Source organism: Balaenoptera ricei, chromosome 11 (genome assembly GCF_028023285.1).
Source record: "Balaenoptera ricei isolate mBalRic1 chromosome 11, mBalRic1.hap2, whole genome shotgun sequence".
Lineage (NCBI taxonomy): Eukaryota > Metazoa > Chordata > Mammalia > Artiodactyla > Balaenopteridae > Balaenoptera > Balaenoptera ricei.
In genome coordinates, this window is record NC_082649.1 from 44,524,330 (window position 1) to 44,542,900 (window position 18,571).

General features: G+C 39.7%; 1 protein-coding gene across 23 annotated transcripts in view; it reads right to left on the minus strand.

Moving 5' to 3' along the window:
• The window catches only part of DST (dystonin), a 510,328-nt gene that overhangs the window by 221,234 nt on the left and 270,523 nt on the right, over positions 1 to 18,571 (minus strand). For 22 of the 23 annotated variants that reach the window (XM_059939019.1, XM_059939025.1, XM_059939006.1 and 19 more), the window contains 2 exons: positions 17,329 to 17,406; positions 15,549 to 15,641 (listed from right to left, as the gene is read on the minus strand). In XM_059939019.1, coding sequence (XP_059795002.1) covers positions 15,549 to 15,641; positions 17,329 to 17,406 — 171 coding nt within the window. Of the gene's footprint in view, positions 1 to 8,731; positions 9,639 to 15,548; positions 15,642 to 17,328; positions 17,407 to 18,571 lie in introns of those variants that run through there. The other variant, XM_059939011.1, reaches the window with a different exon arrangement.

The following is an 18,571-nucleotide window of genomic DNA, read 5'->3' on the forward strand; positions in this document are numbered from 1 at the left end:
GCTAATGGTGGAATTAGAGAACACACTGTCTGACACATTATAGGTATTCACTAAACATCTGCTGAAGAAACGGTCAAAAGAAGAATGGCCCTGGGGGATGAGAGGCAGCTCTGCTGGTGCAGAAGGATACCTTATGTCCAAGGAAAGAAAGAAGTGCTCTTCACAACAGATGGTCACAACATGTGTCCTCTTTTCAACAGGAGCAGAAGACAGTGGTGAGACAGAAGTTATAAAGCGCCTACAACCTCCTAAGTCTTTCTCCCACATACTACTTCATTGAATCCTCAGAACAAGAAACCACCCTAGTTCACAGACATGGAAAGTATGACTTGCATTAAATGTAAGTCTTCTGGTTTCTCCAAAGAAGACATACAGATGACCAATAGGCACATGAAAAGATGCTCAACATCGCTAATTATTAGAGAAATGCAAATCAAAACTACAATGAGGCACCACCTCACACCGGTCAGAATGACCATCATTAAAAAGTCTACAGGGACTTCCCTGGTGGCACAGTGGTTAAGAATCTGCCTGCCAATGCAGGGACCACAGGTTCAAGCCCTGGTCTGGGAAGATCCCACAAGTCGCGGAGCAACTTAGCCCATGCGCCACAACTATTGCACCTGTGCTCTAGAGCCCGTGAGCCACAACTACTGAAGCCCGTGAGCCTAGAGCCCATGCTCCACAACAAGAGAAGCCACCGCAATGAGAAGCCCACGCGCCACAACTAGAGAAAGTCCGTGCGCAGCAACGAAGACCCAACGCAGCCAAAAATAAATAAATAAAGTCTACAAATAACAAATGCTGGAGCGGGTGTGGAGAAAAGGGAACCCTTCTACACTGTTGGTGAGAATGTAACTTGTTGCAGCCACTGTGGAAAAGAGTATGGAGGTTCCTCAGAAAACTAAAATAGAATTACCATATGATCCAGCAATCCCACTCCTGGGCATATATCCAGACAAAATTATAATTCAAAAAGATATATGCACCTCATGTTCACAGCAGCACTGTTCACAGTAGCCAAGACATGGGAACAACCTAAATATCCGTCAACAAATGAATGAATAAAGAAGATGTGGTACATATGTACAATGGAATACTACTCAGCCACGAAAAAGAACAAAATAATGCCATTTGCGGCAACATGGATGCAACTAGAGATTATCATACTAAGTGAAGTAAGTCAGAAAGAGAAAGACAAATAACATATGATATCACTTATATATGGAATCTGAAATAGGACACAAATGAACCTATCTACAAAACAGAAACAGACTCACGGACATGGAGAACAGACTGGTGGTTGCCAAGGGGGAGGGGGTTGGGGGAAGGATGAAGTGGGAGGTTGGGATTAGCAGATGTAAGTTTTTATATATAGAATAGATAACAACAAGGTCCTACTGTATAGCACAGAGAACTATATTCAATATCCTGTGATAAACCATAATGGAAAAGAATCTAAAAAGGAATGTATGTATAACTGAATCACTTTGCTGTACAGCAGAAATTAACACAACATTGTAAATCAACTATATTTCAATAAAAAAATTAAAGCTGAAAAAAAATTTTAAGTCCTCTGACTCAAGAGCTCCTAAGTCCCCTTTCCTCTGCTACACCAAATCTATAGCGACGCCCTACAGCATTTCAGGAAGAGTTTTATCTATCAATGAACCAGCTCATTTTACAGAAGGAAAAACTGATTTAAGGGATACACAGTGGATATGGGAATGGTAGCTGTCAAATGTTCTCCCTGCAGAACCCAAATCCCTACTGGCTAGACACGAGTATCATCCAGGGAATTTCAATTCCTTCATATATTTTTGTTAAAATAAACAACAGTTTATACTCTAATCGAGAGAGTTCAGGTATTAACAAGGATGAAAGCAGCAGGTTGGAAAAGGTGATCTCAAGATGCTTCCACCTCTTTTAACATAATTATTTCAAGAGTGAAAGTTTATCATTGGGAGCAAGGTTGGTGCAGAGCTGTGGAGGGTAGTGACCTGTGTTCCATCCCCGACCCCACCGCTTACTGGGCCTTGGTTTCCTCTCATCAAGATGCCGACACGCACACATGGTTCAGAATGGTGCCTGCCCCACATGAATGGAAGTGACTGCACCAGACTGAGGATTATTCCTTACATTTTTTTGCTCATATTGCTTGACACTGTATTCAGGCAAAAGCAAATTCCACATTGAATGTGTCAAAACACGCAAATATTTCCAAGCCAAGATGTTTGCTTCCAAAGATAATCTCTTCAACGATGTTTCAACTATTTTGGCAGAAACCAATGTAATCAACACATTTTTAGTGCCTGCTTCCAAGTTTCAAAAATGTGTGAAAAGGCTCCACAAAATATTCTTAACTGTAAAGACAGCGCACATATTTTGAAAATGCTATCTGGTTAAAAAACTGCCTTCCTAAAAGGAAGAGTTAAATTGAGGATAAAAGTAAAAAGTTGATAAAGTTCAAGTGCTAATGCTCTACGTTGATGGCTACCTTTAGCAAGTGCTCATTTATTTCTTATTCAAATTATGGGGGAAAACTAACACAGATATGACTATTTTTCTTGTATAGTAAAGGATTTTAAACTTGGCATGTCCTTCATTTAACTGAAAAGATAGAGGCATTCTATTGCTGATAGAGATCCAATTCTGTGCAACGATTTTGTAACTAAACTTTCACAAGCTGGGTCATGAAATCCAAATGAAGACTAGAAATTTAAAAATCTATAAACTCATTTTCATTAAAAAAGATGAAATGGTTCAGAAAGAAATGTTAATTAGTCAACTATAAACCAAATGACCTTTGCTTTCAAGATCTATAGAGCAAAGCTACCGTGGAAAAGTAGAAATATTTAGATTTTACCCTAGTCCTTGAATTCTAAGCATGATTCTGTAGCCTAAGATTCATAGAAGGCTTGGTTAAAGAAAAAAATACTGAATAAATATTACATTTCAGTGAGGTTGAATATTAATGTATTATTCTAACATTTTGAGATAGTTCTCAATTATTTTGTTTTTATAATTTAGAAAGTCAATGAATGAAAATATCTAACCCATCATTACTCAGATGCTGATAATGTAATTTGTACACTATCCATACCCTTCCCCACCCTTCCCTCCTTGGCTTCTCTCCTGTATGTCACTGCCCTGTTACTGCAATTCACCAAAGGATGAACAGGAACATGAAAAGAGTTCAGTTTTCAGTAGCTAACACAGCGATATGACAGGGTGGGACGTTAAAGTGACAACAGTCCCCCTTATCCACAGTTTTGCTTTCCGTGGTTTCAATAACCAAAGTCAACCACAGTCCAAAAATATTCAATGGAAAATTCCCAAAATAAACAACTCTTAAGTTTTAAATGGCACGACATTCTGAGGAGCAGGATGAGATCTTGCACCATCCTGGTCTGTCCCACCCCCAACAGGAATCATCTCACTATGTCTTGGTTATCAGACTGACTGTTGTGGTATCCCACTGCTTGTGTTCAAGGAACCCTTATTTTACTTACTAACTTAATAACAAAGAGCAAAAGCAGTGATGCTGGCAACTTGGATAGTCTCCTAATGTGCCTAATGTATAATCTTTATCATAGGTATGTAAGTACAGGAAAAAAGCACAGTATATACACAGCGGGTTCAGTACTATCCAGTTTCAGGCCTCCACTGGGAGCCTTGGAATGTATCCCCTGCGGGTAAAGGGGGAACAACTATTTTAAGGATCCTCATCCCCAAAGCCTTTCAGGTGACTAAGTTTATAGCCACGGTCCCCATCATTTATAACGAACAAACAATGGGATGTAAGTGCCTAGTGTTGGTTCAGTATATAACAGGTGCCTAATAAATGTCTGGTAGAGGAATCAAAGAAGAGACGGATGGAGGAAGGGGTGAAAACACTCAACAAAAAGGTATGCAATGAAATGCATGGATTTGTAGGAATTTAAAAGTGAAAAGAGCTGTATGTGGGGAAAGGTAGGGAAATGACATCAGTTCAAAGTTCAGCTTGGAGATAATTCTGGGTGAGATCCAAGCCCTTCCACGTCCTGTGAGTGACTTGAGCAAGTCACTATGTCTCCTGAGGCTCCATGTCCTCCTTCGTAAATGCAGCAAACAACAGAACCAGTTCATGATGGTTAAACAGCACGGTGGGGGGTGTCTGGCATGCAGTAGGACTCCACAAATACCATTCCTAATAACAGTCGTGTCGTCATCCAGTCCCACATCCTCCTTTTCTGGAAAATGAAGCCGAGACCCAGAGAAATGAAGAAGGCGTCCAAGGCACACAGCTCTCTGGAGGCAAAGCTTGGCGAGAACTCACACCTCCTGCCTCCAGGCCCGTGATCCACACTGCTTGTCAGAAAACCCACGATGAGGAGAAAATGAAGGGTGAAGCTGGTTCTCAGAATTTAGCATGTTTTCAAGAAACATGTGAGAGGGCGCCTGAAACATATGCAGTGTTCTCACATTCCGTCGTAAGATATTCTGATTCAGTTAAATCCAGGGTAAGGCTTCATCTGGAGATGATTCTAGCACCACAGGGACCCTGGGGTCCACTTGAGAATATGAAGAGTAACGAACACCCTAGCCACAGTCTTGACCATCAGAATCACTGGCCCACGGTGATCCATTATATTAGAATCACTAGAGTTGACATCCGGGCACCTATATTTTTCTTTTAATATTTATTTTATTTATCTTTTTTTTTTTTTTTTTTTTTTTTTTTCGGCTGCATCAGGTCTTAGTTGCAGCACGCAGGATCTTTCATTGAAGCGCACAGGCTTCTCTAGTTGTGGTGCACGGGCTTCTCTCTAGTTGTGGTGCACGGGCTTCTCTTTAGTTGTGGCATGCGAGTTTTCTCTCTCTAGTTGTGGTGCGCGGGCTCCAGGGCAAGTGGGCTCTCTAGTTTGCTGCAGGTGAGCTCTCTAGTTGAGGCGCACAAGCTCAGTAGTTGTGGCACACGGGCTTAGTTGCCACCAAGCATGTGGGTTCTTAGTTCCCCGACCAGGATTGAACCCTCATTCCCTGCACTGGAAGGTGGATTCTTTACCACTGGACCACCAGGGAAGTCCCCAGGCACCTATATTTTTAAAAGCTCCTTAGGTGACACTTACATGTGGTCTGTTAGAGAACCAATGACCTATAAATAGAGAAAACAACCATCTTGGCTGAGAGCAACATCACAAGACTGGGAAGAGGTGGGATTTGTGAAACTCAAGAAAGAAGAATGCTTCGTGGGCACAGCTCGAGGGGAAAGGCAGGACTCCCCGTCACAAGTCCGGGGAGCATGTGAGTCAGACAAAGAAGGGGCCCTGCAGAAGGTGCAGACCCTGAGCTCATCACTCCCTGTCCCCAAACGTGCTCTGCCTCTGCCACCTCTGTTGGCAACGCTCATCCTCCCCAGATGAACATGAGCTCTTATAAACATCAAGCCCTGCTCCCAGTTCACAGCATCTCCTTCAGAACTCTGACAGCTCATCAAGTAGGATGCTGTGCCATCATTTAAGCTCAGCTACTCCCATCTGCTGTGTTCCCTTAAGGACCTTATTTAACCTGAGCTTCCATTTCTTCCTTCCAAAGAGGAACTGTCTATTTCACCTATTTAATACAGCTGTTAAGAATGATCAAAAGACACAATGTGTCTGAAAGTGTTTTTCCACTTCCAAAGCAATATGCAACTCTAAGATACTTCCTTTGTTTACTTACACCTCTTTACCCTAGTGAAGTTATCACAGGTTATGAGGTTTACATTCAGTAGATGCCCAAGCAGGGGCGGTTGAGCCTGCTCCACAGAACCCCAGGGCCTGGAGGGCCACCCGAGGTTGGCTTACGATGGCAAGGATTAAAGAGGAGGTGGGCTGGTCACCTAGACTAAGAATGACAAATATCACAGGACCTGGGAAGTTCAAGTCAGAGGCTTAAACTAAGTCTAAGCTTTAGATAAGTTCAAAGAATTGTACATTATTCTACTTTGGAGATGAACCCAAACGTCACTGAGCCCAACCCTGCACACAAATGAATGAGTAAAAATGGCTCAAATAGAGAAGATATGGAAAAGATTTTGAAGGGACAATGTCTTGCAAAGGAATGCTGGCTAACAGGCCATTTCTGGGATGGAATACTAGTGAAGGGGTTGACAGCTCTCATTTGCATCCAATTCTGCAATGAAAAATGGAGAATCCAACGCAAGATAAAGAGGGCCGTGCACAGTTCTAACCAAAGATAATTAGGCAGAGTCCACCTCCAAAGTACTGGGAAGAATGCATTTACAAGGAGCAGCCGAGCTGTTGGTCTGACTCTGCCACCAAACAGTCTTTATCTGGACCACGGGGAAGTTAAGATGTCAAACTCCTCAGATAAAATAAAGACTATCCCTCATCAAAAAGTCTACAAACAATAAATGCTGGAGGAGGTGTGGAGAAAAGGGAACCCTCCTACACTGTTGTTGGGAATGTAAGTTGGTGCAGCCACTATGGAGAACAGAAATGGAGGTTCCTCAAAAAACTAAAAACAGAGCTACCATATGATCCAGCAATCCCACTGCTGGACATATATCCAGAGAAAACCATAATTCAAAAACATACATGCAACCCAATGTTCATAGCAGCACTATTTACAATAGCCAAGATATGGAAACAACCTAAATGTCCATCAACAGAGGAATGGATAAAGAAGATGTAGTACATATATACAATGGAATATTACTCAGCCATTAAAAGGAATGAAACAATGCCATGTGCAGCAACATGGATGGACCTAGAGATTATCATACTAACTGAAGTAAGTCAGAGAGAGAAAGACAAATACATGATACCACTTACAGGTGGAATCTAAAAAAAATGATACAAATGAACTTATTTATAAAACAGAAACAGACTCACAAACTTAGAAAACAAATTTATGGTTACCAAAGGGGTAAGTGGGGGGAATGGATAAATTAGGAGTTGGGGATTAACATACACACACTACTATATATAAAATAGATAATCAACAAGGACCTACTGTACAGCACAGGGAACTCTACTCAATATTCTATAAAAAACTTAAATGGGAAAAGAATCTGAAAAACAATGGGTATATATAAGTATATAACTGAATCACTTTGCTGTACACCTGAAACTAATACAACATTGTAAATCAACCATACTCCAATATAAAATAAAAAATTTTTTAAAAGTGGAAAAATCTCATTCAGCATTTCCCTAGAAGATATGAGGCTTTAAGTACCTCCATATCACAATTATTTAACAAATCTGACTGACAGGTTTATGACTTATTTTCACATGTATTTTCCACTGAAGTTTCAAAAATCATTAGCTACACAAAGTAGAAAGAAGGGGTAAAATCCTTGGCATGAGTATAATACAAGTGGGAAAAAAGGCTTATGCACCACTAGGAAACAGATTTTATGAGTTTCCACTAATGAAAACATGTGAGGCTTACTTGAAGCCAAATTATGCAAAAAACAGATGGAAAACATATGTGAGCAAAGCAAGTGGTTACATTCATAAACACACAGCAGCCAAGCGGCTTTCTTTTTCACTGACCTTCATGCCAGACCTACATAGACAAGGCCTAAACCGGATGCTTTCTTTTTAAATGTAACCACTGTAAAATGTAAATAGAATGCACGACATAACACTGGCAAGGCGTGTTGGTAGATACAAACAGGGGAACCAGCTTCAGGAGGACCAGCGGCCAAGGCCAATGATGAGTGCACACCCAGACCCTACTAAAACCTCATCTGACCACTGGGCCAAGGATCTCTGCCCAGCAATACAACGACCTTGCCATGCATGTTTCATGTTCCATATTACCACTTACGTCCAGATTTTTTCCTAAAAGGCAAAGTTAGGAACAGCTTAAATGAAAAAGCCATCAGCTGCCAAGTGGTACCACGTATAGGATGTTGCTTGGGTGATGCACTTCTCAGGCAAGTAAATCAATATTCACTTACATTTTAAAGACAAGTAAAAACCCCAGAGAAGCAACTTGTCTAAAGCTAAATATCCATGTTAGGAATAAAGATCACAACTTCCTGGCAGTCTGAGTCATATTCAGATTCCTATGACCCGCTGCCCAAGTGAGTTCTGATTTTAGACTTGGCCGGGGAGTAACTCACGTAACAAGGAGACAGAATAGATTTGGGCAGTTTCATCTGTGCCTGTCACCCCCAAAACACACACACACACACAGATACAAGCATACACAGATACACACATGGAATTGAAAGCAATTACGTCAGTGTCCCTGTGTATGGAAACGGACAGAGAACTAGAATTGGGGTTTTGGATCAGCAATCAAACTTACAGATCAGCAGGTCAGGACTGACTGATCATTGTAGCGTCTCCTCCCTACATCTGTCTTGTCATAACTGCTTTTTGATTTAACTTTTGTTTCCAAAGGCTATTCCATCGGAAAAGTCAAGACACATGAACTACAGAAATTCAAAAGACGTGCATTATCTTAGAGCAGTGGTTCACTAAGTCTTCCAACAATAACAAAAATGTATAGGGTGTGAAATAAAGGTGGGATTAAAGAATGTACTACCAAAAATAAAATCATAGTAATCAAACCTAAGGCTACAAATGAGATGGACAAAGAACTCTACAGCTTTCACATAAATGAACATGAAAAGAATGTTTACAAGGGACAAATTACAGAACCTCAGCCAGGTGTGAGCACCTGGAGTCCTTAATTTACACGTTAAACTCAGGCTCTGTGCTGCACTTACCTTCTTTCCACTTGTGTCCTTGGAAGGAAAGGACACGTTATCACAGAGGGAAAGACATCTCTTTTTTTCAAACTGGAAATGACATGTTGCATGAGGGCAAGATCTCTCCATGTTTTGCTTTTCTTGAACACCGCAGTCATTTTTTGATGGGTCTTCACAAAACCCACTTTTTTCAAGCACTCTCTCTGTACCATAGTGAATGGAATTTAAGCTGGCTGCCTTTAGGAAAGAAAAACTATCAGTTCTTCTCTGGAATGTTATTTCTCTTGGGTTGACATCATCGAAATGGTCCTTCCTCTTTGCACAGTAGGGAGTGCTGTCTTTTTCTGAAATCCTTTCCTCTGGTTCACTAACTTTGACTTCTGTTTCCTGGTGTTGAGGAGGAGAGGGGCTCCCAGGGTGACACCGCCTGCTCACCGTCTCATGCTGGACACCCGCTTCCAGAGTGAGGCTGGGGCTGGCACCTCCCTCCTGCACCAGCCCCCTGGACCAGGGGGCTGCCTGCTCCCTGGAGGGCAGGATGCTACTCCTCTTCCCTTCATTTTCACGGTTTGGCTCTCCTGACTCTGTGTCACCTACGGTTTTCTTGGTCGGTTCTCTTCTAAAGTATTTTCTTCTTCCAGCAGAATATTTTTCAAGGCTCAGAGGAGTTTTGGCAGGATCTAAATATTGTTCTTCTTTCTCTGCTCGGACACATCCACAGACATTCCCCATGTGATTTGCAGGAAATCACATTTGCTCAGTGTCACTCATTTCAAAAGCCAGGGCTTACACAGATCTCCATGCAGTCTAATTCCTCAGACTTCATGACCATCCTTTTCAGCATGAGGCCATTTTGCTTATGAGAAAGGCACCCGCAAGAAATGCCGTGGCATCCTGCCCAGCCGGTCCCTGGGTCTCATTAGACACCCCGTGGCTTACTTCTGGCCACCAATCCTCTTAGACAAACATCACTGCTCACTGTCAAATGACACGCTGATGAGCTTTCAAGGCAAACCCTTAGCTTTATTGTACGAAAAAATTCTGACCCTTGCTTTACTTTCAGTTTTCTGAAATGCAGTTACACTACCAAAGTCTGAATTAACCTTTGGAACGACTGGTGATTCAACAAACATGAGCACAAACAGAAAGCAAATCCCAGTCAAACTTAGTTTCAAAGTGCCTTTCAAATTTAGTTTCAGAGATTCTCCACCATACAATTTTTTTTTCTTAAGAAACACAAACTAATGTTGGCACTTGCCCCCCACAAAAGGGCTCAAAAACCTCTATAAACTGTACTGACTCTTATTCAAAAACAGCAGCCATAAAAAAAGAACAGGATGATTCAATAGCTGAAGGAGAGATAATACATGCTAAATGCCTAAAACACTCTATTCAAATTGTTTCTAAAATCAGTCTCTTCGAATAGTTTGTCATATTTTTCATATGACAAATTTCCAAGCCATTTCTCTTTTTATGATCATTAAGATTTTCATATGAGGAAATTGATAAACTTTATGATTTAAAGCATGGAACTCTTAGCCAAAAGAAACATCTGTGTTTACTTACACATGAATTAAGGCAGTTGAACTTTACTTGTAACTTTTATAATTGTACCCTAGTTAAATATTACGCAGTTTTACCAGGGCCATGGTGTATACATAATAAATCAGCATGGAACCCAATGACCTAAAGTGTGCATATTTCTAACACTGAGTCATCAATATGGTAAAAAGGAAATTAGTATCGCATGACTAGTCTTATGCATAAGCTGACTAGAGCCCACGAGCCACAACTACTGAAGCCCGCACGCCTGGAGCCCATGCTCCGCAACAAGAGAATCCACCGCAATGAGAAGCCTGCACACCACAATGAAGGGTAGCCCCCGCAGACCACAACTAGAGAAAGCCTGCACGCAACAACGAAGACCCAACGCAGCCAAAAATAAATAAATAAAATAAATAAATTTATTTTAAAAAAAGGAAAGAAAATTGATAATTGTCTTTCTCTAGGTTGTCTTTAGACTGATCAAAAGATGGAACTCATTTTTCTAAATAAAAATATTCAATTAAATAGTCGAGTTAGCAATGTGGCTGATACTTGTCAATAACAGACCTGCATGGTGAGGTTTTCCTTAATCATTTCAAGGGGAAATTAATCTCCATCAGAAAAAAAACTGAATATCCTAGAAGACAAGCTGGCAAAAATAAAGCTTCAGGTTTGTTGGTTTGTTTCTTTTTAATTTGATTTTCAATGTCTTCATTGGCAATGGAACATTATTCAAGAGAATTTCAAAGTATAATGGCTGGTATTTGCACTAACACGATAGAGGCGAAACCAGTGATTTGCAATTGCTTCCAGCCCTGCCAAACAGAGCAAATGCCCATTTTCAGGCCACTGCACACTGCTCCCTCCCTCAGAAATGGCCCCACTTCAGTCTCTGCCTGGTAACTGGCATTCATCTTGCAAAGCCTATCAGTGATAGTTTCCTTTATTCTCTAAGACCTTCTTAACCCTACCACAACACACCCTCCTCTACATCCCTATTTTTATTTGTATTGTGATAGACTCATCACCCCAGATTATAGTCGGTTTTACAAGCAGTCTCCCAATAGAACGATATACTTCTTCATCTGAATGAGACAGGCTTTGCTGCAGTGCTGCAGTGCTTGCACCTGGACACAGCTCTCCTCCAGCAACAAAATACAACGAAACTGTATGGGACTAAAAATAACTGCGTGCATTTGCAGTTGGGGCAAATTCTGGGCAAAAGCTACAAAGAGCCCAAAAAACCCAACCGCCACTTTTGAAGAGCCCAGAGCAAAAAGCAGGGTACGGCATGTGCTCCCTGCACTCAATACCACCTAAGGCAGCCCTCCGGCCGACTCCTGGACACACCCCTACCCTCACCCAGTATAAGGAACAAGCTCGTCCCCCCTACTCAGGGAACAAGAACAAGCAAGGGAACCTGTTGCTTGTTCTCGCTCCCCCTGCTGCAGCAGGGGTCCCAATAAAGCCTTGCCTGAATTTCTTGTCTGGTCTCTAGTCAATTTCTATTGATTAAGGAGGCCAAGAACTCTGGTCAGTAACAAGTAGTATCTCTGGATCTAGAGTATGGTAAATAATACAGGATTACTGTATTGATAATGCTTACCTTCAGACAGCCCGACTGTAACAGATATTCAATTTGCAATGCTCAAATATTTTTAAATCAATAAATAAGGTTCTGTCTTGGCATAAGCAGTAAAATCGTTCTAATCTTAAATTATCATAGGACTAAGAAAAGTATTTCTTTAAATGAAAAGGAACATTTTAATTTTACCAAAAAATTTATATGTTTCATTTTAAATAAATCTTGGTCTAACTTTTAAATACTGGTGATAATTTAACAGTCATAATATCTTGTAACTCAGGTCCTAAAATACACTGGATTTCATAATATATGCCACAGGATCATATTAAGAAGCAAACTCTTGGGAGTTTGGGATTAGCAGATGCAAACTATTATATAGAGGATGAATAAACAACAAGGTCTTACTGTATAGCACAGGGAACTATATTCAATATCTTGGGATAAACAACAATGGAAAAGAATATGAAATAGAATGTATATATGTGTATAACTGAATCACTCTGCTGTATAGCAGAAATTAACACAACACTGTAAATCAACTATACTTCAATAAAAATAAATGTTAAAAAAAAGAAACAAAACTTCTTTGGTACTTCTATGGCTAGTCCTCTTCTGTCCTCCAAAGACACCTGAACCCCAAAGAGCTTTCTTAATATGCAATTCTTTTTTGAATGATCTTTTGCTTTACAATTCTTTTAATTTAGGGTCTAACCATACTGCCTTTAATTTCCAACCATTTACTCACATTTTGGTCTGTTACTTTCTGGTTTCTGCTCCCAGGAACTTGGGGGACCTTCTCCAAGGTCCCCAATGTCTTTTTCCTACACAAAACTACTAACCCGTACTCAATCTTAACTTTTTCAGGCTCTCTGGTGGCATTTCACACTGCTCACCGTTCCTTTCTACTTGCAATTATCTTCCCTTGGTTTCGTCAATACTACATTTTCTTGTTACTACAATTAGAAGTGAAGAATGCTGTTCTATCTATTGGGAGAATGTTGGTAAAACTGACTATCACCTAGGGCCGTGATGAATCTATCTCAATATAAATAAAAAGAGGGATGTAGAGGAGTGTTGTAGGATCAGGAAGGTGTTAGAGAAAAAGGGAGACGCTCACTGATATTAGAGACAGGCTTTGCCAGATGGATGCCAGCTGCCAGCCAGAGGTCTCCAACTGTTCCTTTTCTGTTTCCCCAGATGGAACATCTTCCTACTGCACCCCTAATCATGGGCCTTCCCCAAATTTCTGTCCTTTGCCCTCTGCTCTTCTCCACACATGCTCTTCCCTTGGATCCTCTGAAGATCCCTTCTCTCTGACAGATTCAAGGACCACTTGTATTCTGGAAACTCCCAGGTTTATCACCTGTACCTCTGACTCCCCAGTTCTGCTCTGCTCACACATTTCCAGCTGCTCAGCACACAGAAGCCCAGGGTATCCCATCAGAACGTCAAACCCATGCAGAAGGTCATTACCTTTCCCTTTACCCTCACCTCCATTACTGGTTCTTATCTCCCAGGCTTAACCGTTCAGAGCCATCTTTAATCCCCCTCCTTCATCCTCCATGCCCTGTCACCAAGTCCCTTCCTTTCTTTCTTCAAAACACCACCCCCTGGATTCAACTTTTCTTCCCCATCTGAGTCCTGCCTGGCCTCTATAACTGGCCTCCACTAGGAGGCACCACCTCAGCCTCTCAGCTTATACCCCTGACTATGGCCTCTGATCATTTCTGTTTATTTTACTGGAGCCCACAGAATGGTTAGGTCACTTGCTCGATGCCTTCACGGCCACAGATAAAAGAGCCAATGATGACACTCAGCTCTCCGTCCCTCCAGAGCCTGGGTGTGCCCCACAGGGGTTCCCACTCTGACCTTCAAGATCCAGACTCAGCCTGTATCACCAGCGGTCAGTAACGATGGGATTGGTTCCATCCAACAGGCCTCTAACCTCCCTATATGGGGCTCTTGCATTTTCAACCCTATAAGTTCTGGATCCCTGAGAAAGCTGCTGAGAAACACCATGTGAAATCTGCTTTTTTGGCCAGTTCTAGCTAGACTTCACCTGTGCTGGTAACAAGGTCTGGGGTCTGGCTCCAAATCCCTGTGTTGGGTAAGTACTCACTACCCCAGGTCCCTTAAAGATGAGGTCCTCTAGTAATGAGGGTCCTGCTTCCACTTCCTGATACTGGATCTCCCAGCCATCAATAGCCCAGCTGAGTGGACATTCACCTGTATTAGCTGCCCTGTCATCTGGCAGGCTGCTGACACCTGGTTACCTGGTCTCCTGGGACCTGGGTCTCCTCCTCCTAATTCCTACTGCTGCAACTCTGTTGCCTCTCCAGGTCCTGGAACCTACAAGACTCTACTTCCTATACCTGTCCATCCCTGCCAGATTTATCCTGTTCCCAAATGAGCCCTCACTACATTATTTTCCACCATTCTCCTACAAACCCTGTATCCTAGTCAAATTTTTTAAAGATTAGAAATAAGTCTTCTTCCTCCCAAAATTTGGTCTGAAACCCCAGCTCCTTTCTGAAGTTGGCAAGTTCTCTCTTCCTCCTGCAAGGTCCACCCACACAGCCATCAATCAGTAAGACCCGCTGTGTGCCCACTACAGGCCAGGCTCTGCGCGCTGCACACACATGGTCACACAAGGGATTGACAAACCCAAAGCCAGTTCCAAAACTAGGACTCACCTTAAATCAAATGAAGATGATTTTTTTAAAAATGCATCATTTTATAAAAACCAAAGATCAAGATCAGCCTTTAACTGGCACTGGTAATTAGATAATAATTCATAGTTAAGACATTTGCCTTTACTCTCCTTAAACCTAGTTTGAGAAAGTGCAGCTCTACAGGAAACATGGATGGTTCTAGTTCAAGAGATGTCTTTATGAGAACGATACTGCCACCTAGTGTCTATAAAACTAGGAGAAAACAGCTGGCAGAGTTGAGAAACTGTAATATCAATGAAACCCATTCTAAATAAGGATTGAATCATAAAATTTTATGTATCTAAATCAGGTAATGCTGGCCAATAAACAAAGAAATGTGGCTACATTCAAAAAAAGGGAATCTCTGTCTTTGAACACTGAGATTACAAGTATTTTAAGCTTTCAACAACACGAAATGGGGTGCCAAGTTCATAAGCAGCATGTTACTGAGAGGAACAATACAAATATATTGTTTAAGAAACAAAACCTAAACATCATATGATATCACTTATATGTGGAATCTAAAAAAAATGATACAAATGAACTTATTTAAAAACAACAACAGACTCACAGACTTAGAAAACAAACTTTTGGTTACCAAAGGGGAAGGTGGGGGGAGGGATACATTAGGAGGTTGGGATTAACATATTCACACTACTATATATAAAATAGATAAACAACAAGGACCTACTGTACAGCACAGGGAACTCTACTCAAAATTCTGTAATAATCTATATGAGAAAAGAACCTGAAAAAGAATGGATATATGTATATGTATAACTGAATCACTTTGCTGTACACCCAAAACGAACATAACATTGTAAATCAACCATACTCCAATATAAAATTTAAAATTAAATTTAAAAAGAAAGAAAGAAAGCCTGAAATTTATCTTCCTCCTTTGGATGTGAATGTGTAATTCACCCTTCATATGAACCACTTGAAAACGAGCAATGAGGCTAAAAGAAATGACAGTTAAGAAAATCAGGCTTACCTGAAAGTGCAAAATTATTGTCCATATTAATCCCAAAGTCAATTTGGGATTTCCATCTGTTATGTCGTCATTTCTAATGTTCACTAATTTCACCTGTTTTGTATGTGAAGAAGAGATAAAACAAAATATTTTTCAAACCAGCACATGAGTTATTTTTACCTACATAAAAGTGATTCTAAATTACAGATACAAAAAAAAGCCTGAATAATTTAAATACCAGTAATCCTTAAATTACTGTTTTACTCCCATCCCCACTCATTTTAGATTGCAAATTATAGAGGAACTACAAAGGAAAGAAATCAATATTATTTTGGTTTTGTCTTCTACAGCAAGTATTAAAAGTACACTTGTCAAAACAAAAACAAAATTCAAGCGAGAAGTCCTAAATGCTTAAGATTTTTAAATTAGAAATAATTTTGTCTTTTGAAAATAAGCGTTATTTTACAATTAAGTAGGAAACTATTCTGAACCATCAAATAATTTTAACAACTTTCTTACACTTTGGTCATAAAGAGTGTTTAAAAAAAAAAAAACTAGCGTTATTATTCTATTTGTCTACCATAGATTGCTACCAAGATAAGTAACTATATAACTCACTGGACATTTGGAAGACTGTTCAAAACTTTAAAAATAATACAATAATCAGACTTAAAGCTTATCAACTGTCCAATTATGCATTCAGGTAAATAAATGTAAGGATGATATTTAACATTTACTTCCTGGTAAAAGAATTAAATATCTATCATGAATTCAAGACAATGATACCTAACATTTTACTTCCTGGACAAATCACTGCCAAAAATATTTCGACAAGGAGACATAATTAACCATTAATCCTTCTGTAAACTTCCACTAGAATTAAGAATAGTAAGGCAAATACCAATAACATTTAAAATATAAGCACTGAGTATTTGCTAGAATTTAATAACTAAAAGCACTTTGATGCTCATAATAAACTAAATGAAGGACTAATAACAGATAGTGTTTCCTGCTCCTCCTTGCCCTCTCTTCTCTTCTTCCTACTCCACTAAAAAGCGAAATTGTTGCCACCTCGGATTTCTCACTGTTTTCAGTAACTTTCAGTTATCCTGAGTTTCTTTGTCTCCTCCTTTTTCTACTAATTGAAAATTACCAGTTATTTGCCTTATATCACTATAATACACAATGCTACCAAATCAAGATCAAATCCAATACGTTGTTCATTCTTTTCCACCATTTCTTCTGAAACCGCAAGCCAGTCCGGGATTGTTTTCAGAACTGTTTTATTTTTAGCTACTTCTAAATTATCCAGTTGTATCTACTTATAAAAAATAAACTATTGCTTCCTCACAACTATGTATTAAAAATACGTATGCAAAGTTTTTAAAAAGTATTATGTAAACTATCTTTTATAAAAATAAGGTAATTTTAATAAAAAATGAAGTATTGTCTCCCCACTACTAAGAACTGTTCATAGACATTCTTAACATTCTGTTGCTACTAAAATGTCATTAAATTCCTAGGCAAAAGCATTCCAGTTCCAACAGAAGGAAAATCAGTAGCTCCTATTCAGATGGAAATGTAGCCACTTATGATTCCTCTGGGCTTACACCTACTATTAACCTCCTTTTCTTTGGAACAAATGTTTAAAAACATTTTAAAACATCTGTCTCATGAAAGCACAAGTTTAATGATTATAATTCACAGTCAACTTTAACCTTTTCATTCCCTGACATGGTCCTATGCATATTTATTCAGTCACGTATGTTTATATGATTACAGTCTTTGAAAAACATCATACCTGGCGTCTTTTCAAATAGTCAAGTGCAATTTGTACATTCTGTAGTCTGTGAAAACGCATCCGACCTTTCTCTCTGGGCTAAGAACAGAAAAATGCAGGGTATAAAAAACACTGTATTTTCTGATACCACTGATCATGCTAAATACACGTATGCTGAATACACTATATAAATATACTGTACGCTCATCTTAATATGTCAAAACAGTATTTACTGCTTGGGTAGATCCATTAAATTTTTTAATGATATTTTTAATTTTTTGCATTATCTGAGATTGAATTTAAACTTGGGATTTTTCTGAGTACTTTTTATTTTAAACAGATCCTTTATTCCAAATATTTAAACAAAAGAAAAAGAGAAAATACCACGGAACATATACACTTTTCATATTCACTATCTTATAATTCTAGCCTACAGTTATTTAGCTACAGGTGCACAAAAAGAATTAAATACCATTCCCCATTTTGCCTTCTCAATAAACTTTAAATCAAGAGGGTTTTTATAATTATATATGTATGGCATGTTAATGAAAATGAGGTAAAGTAGCATGCAGTTAGTATAAAAATCACCAAGAAGGAGAAAGACAGTGGAGGTTTACTTAGCCATGATAGAGGAAGAGAGAAAAGCAATTATGGCCATGTAATATATTTCCTCTTTATTTTATTTTCGTTTTGCACAAAATCGGTTGGACTCAATAACAGTTTTACACTGCTTGGGGATGGACATGATGATTTGCTGTCTCAGGAAAACTGACAAACCGTTAACTCTTTTCCTTGATGCCATTTCCCTTAAGAAACGTCACAAGTTAGCAGAAGGAAAACATAAGGAAACAGACCTGAGAAAATGTTCAACAAAAATACAAAGAATGGAGCTGAAATTTACCACATAAAATCTTCCAAAGGGAAAAAAAGAAAAAAGAAAACTGACAGCTGAGCTGCTCAAACATGAATAGGTTGCTGAAGCCAAAGGCAGCAGAATTAAAACAGACAGCAGACCACAGAATGGGAAATTAAGTTCCATATAACAGGAGAAAAGATGGTGATGAATTCCCCACTGGATCCACAAAAGCACAAATTCCAATAAAATCAGGGGGCTCTAGGGACATGATGACAAAAGAAGCGCATCTGTCTTGCAAAGGTAGGCTGAGTCAGTTGAGTGTCACCGGGATTAAACAGCTCTGTGAGCTCTGTCAGGATTCTAGCATTTTAAATATTCCCCCCCTAAATAAAACAAGACATATAAGGT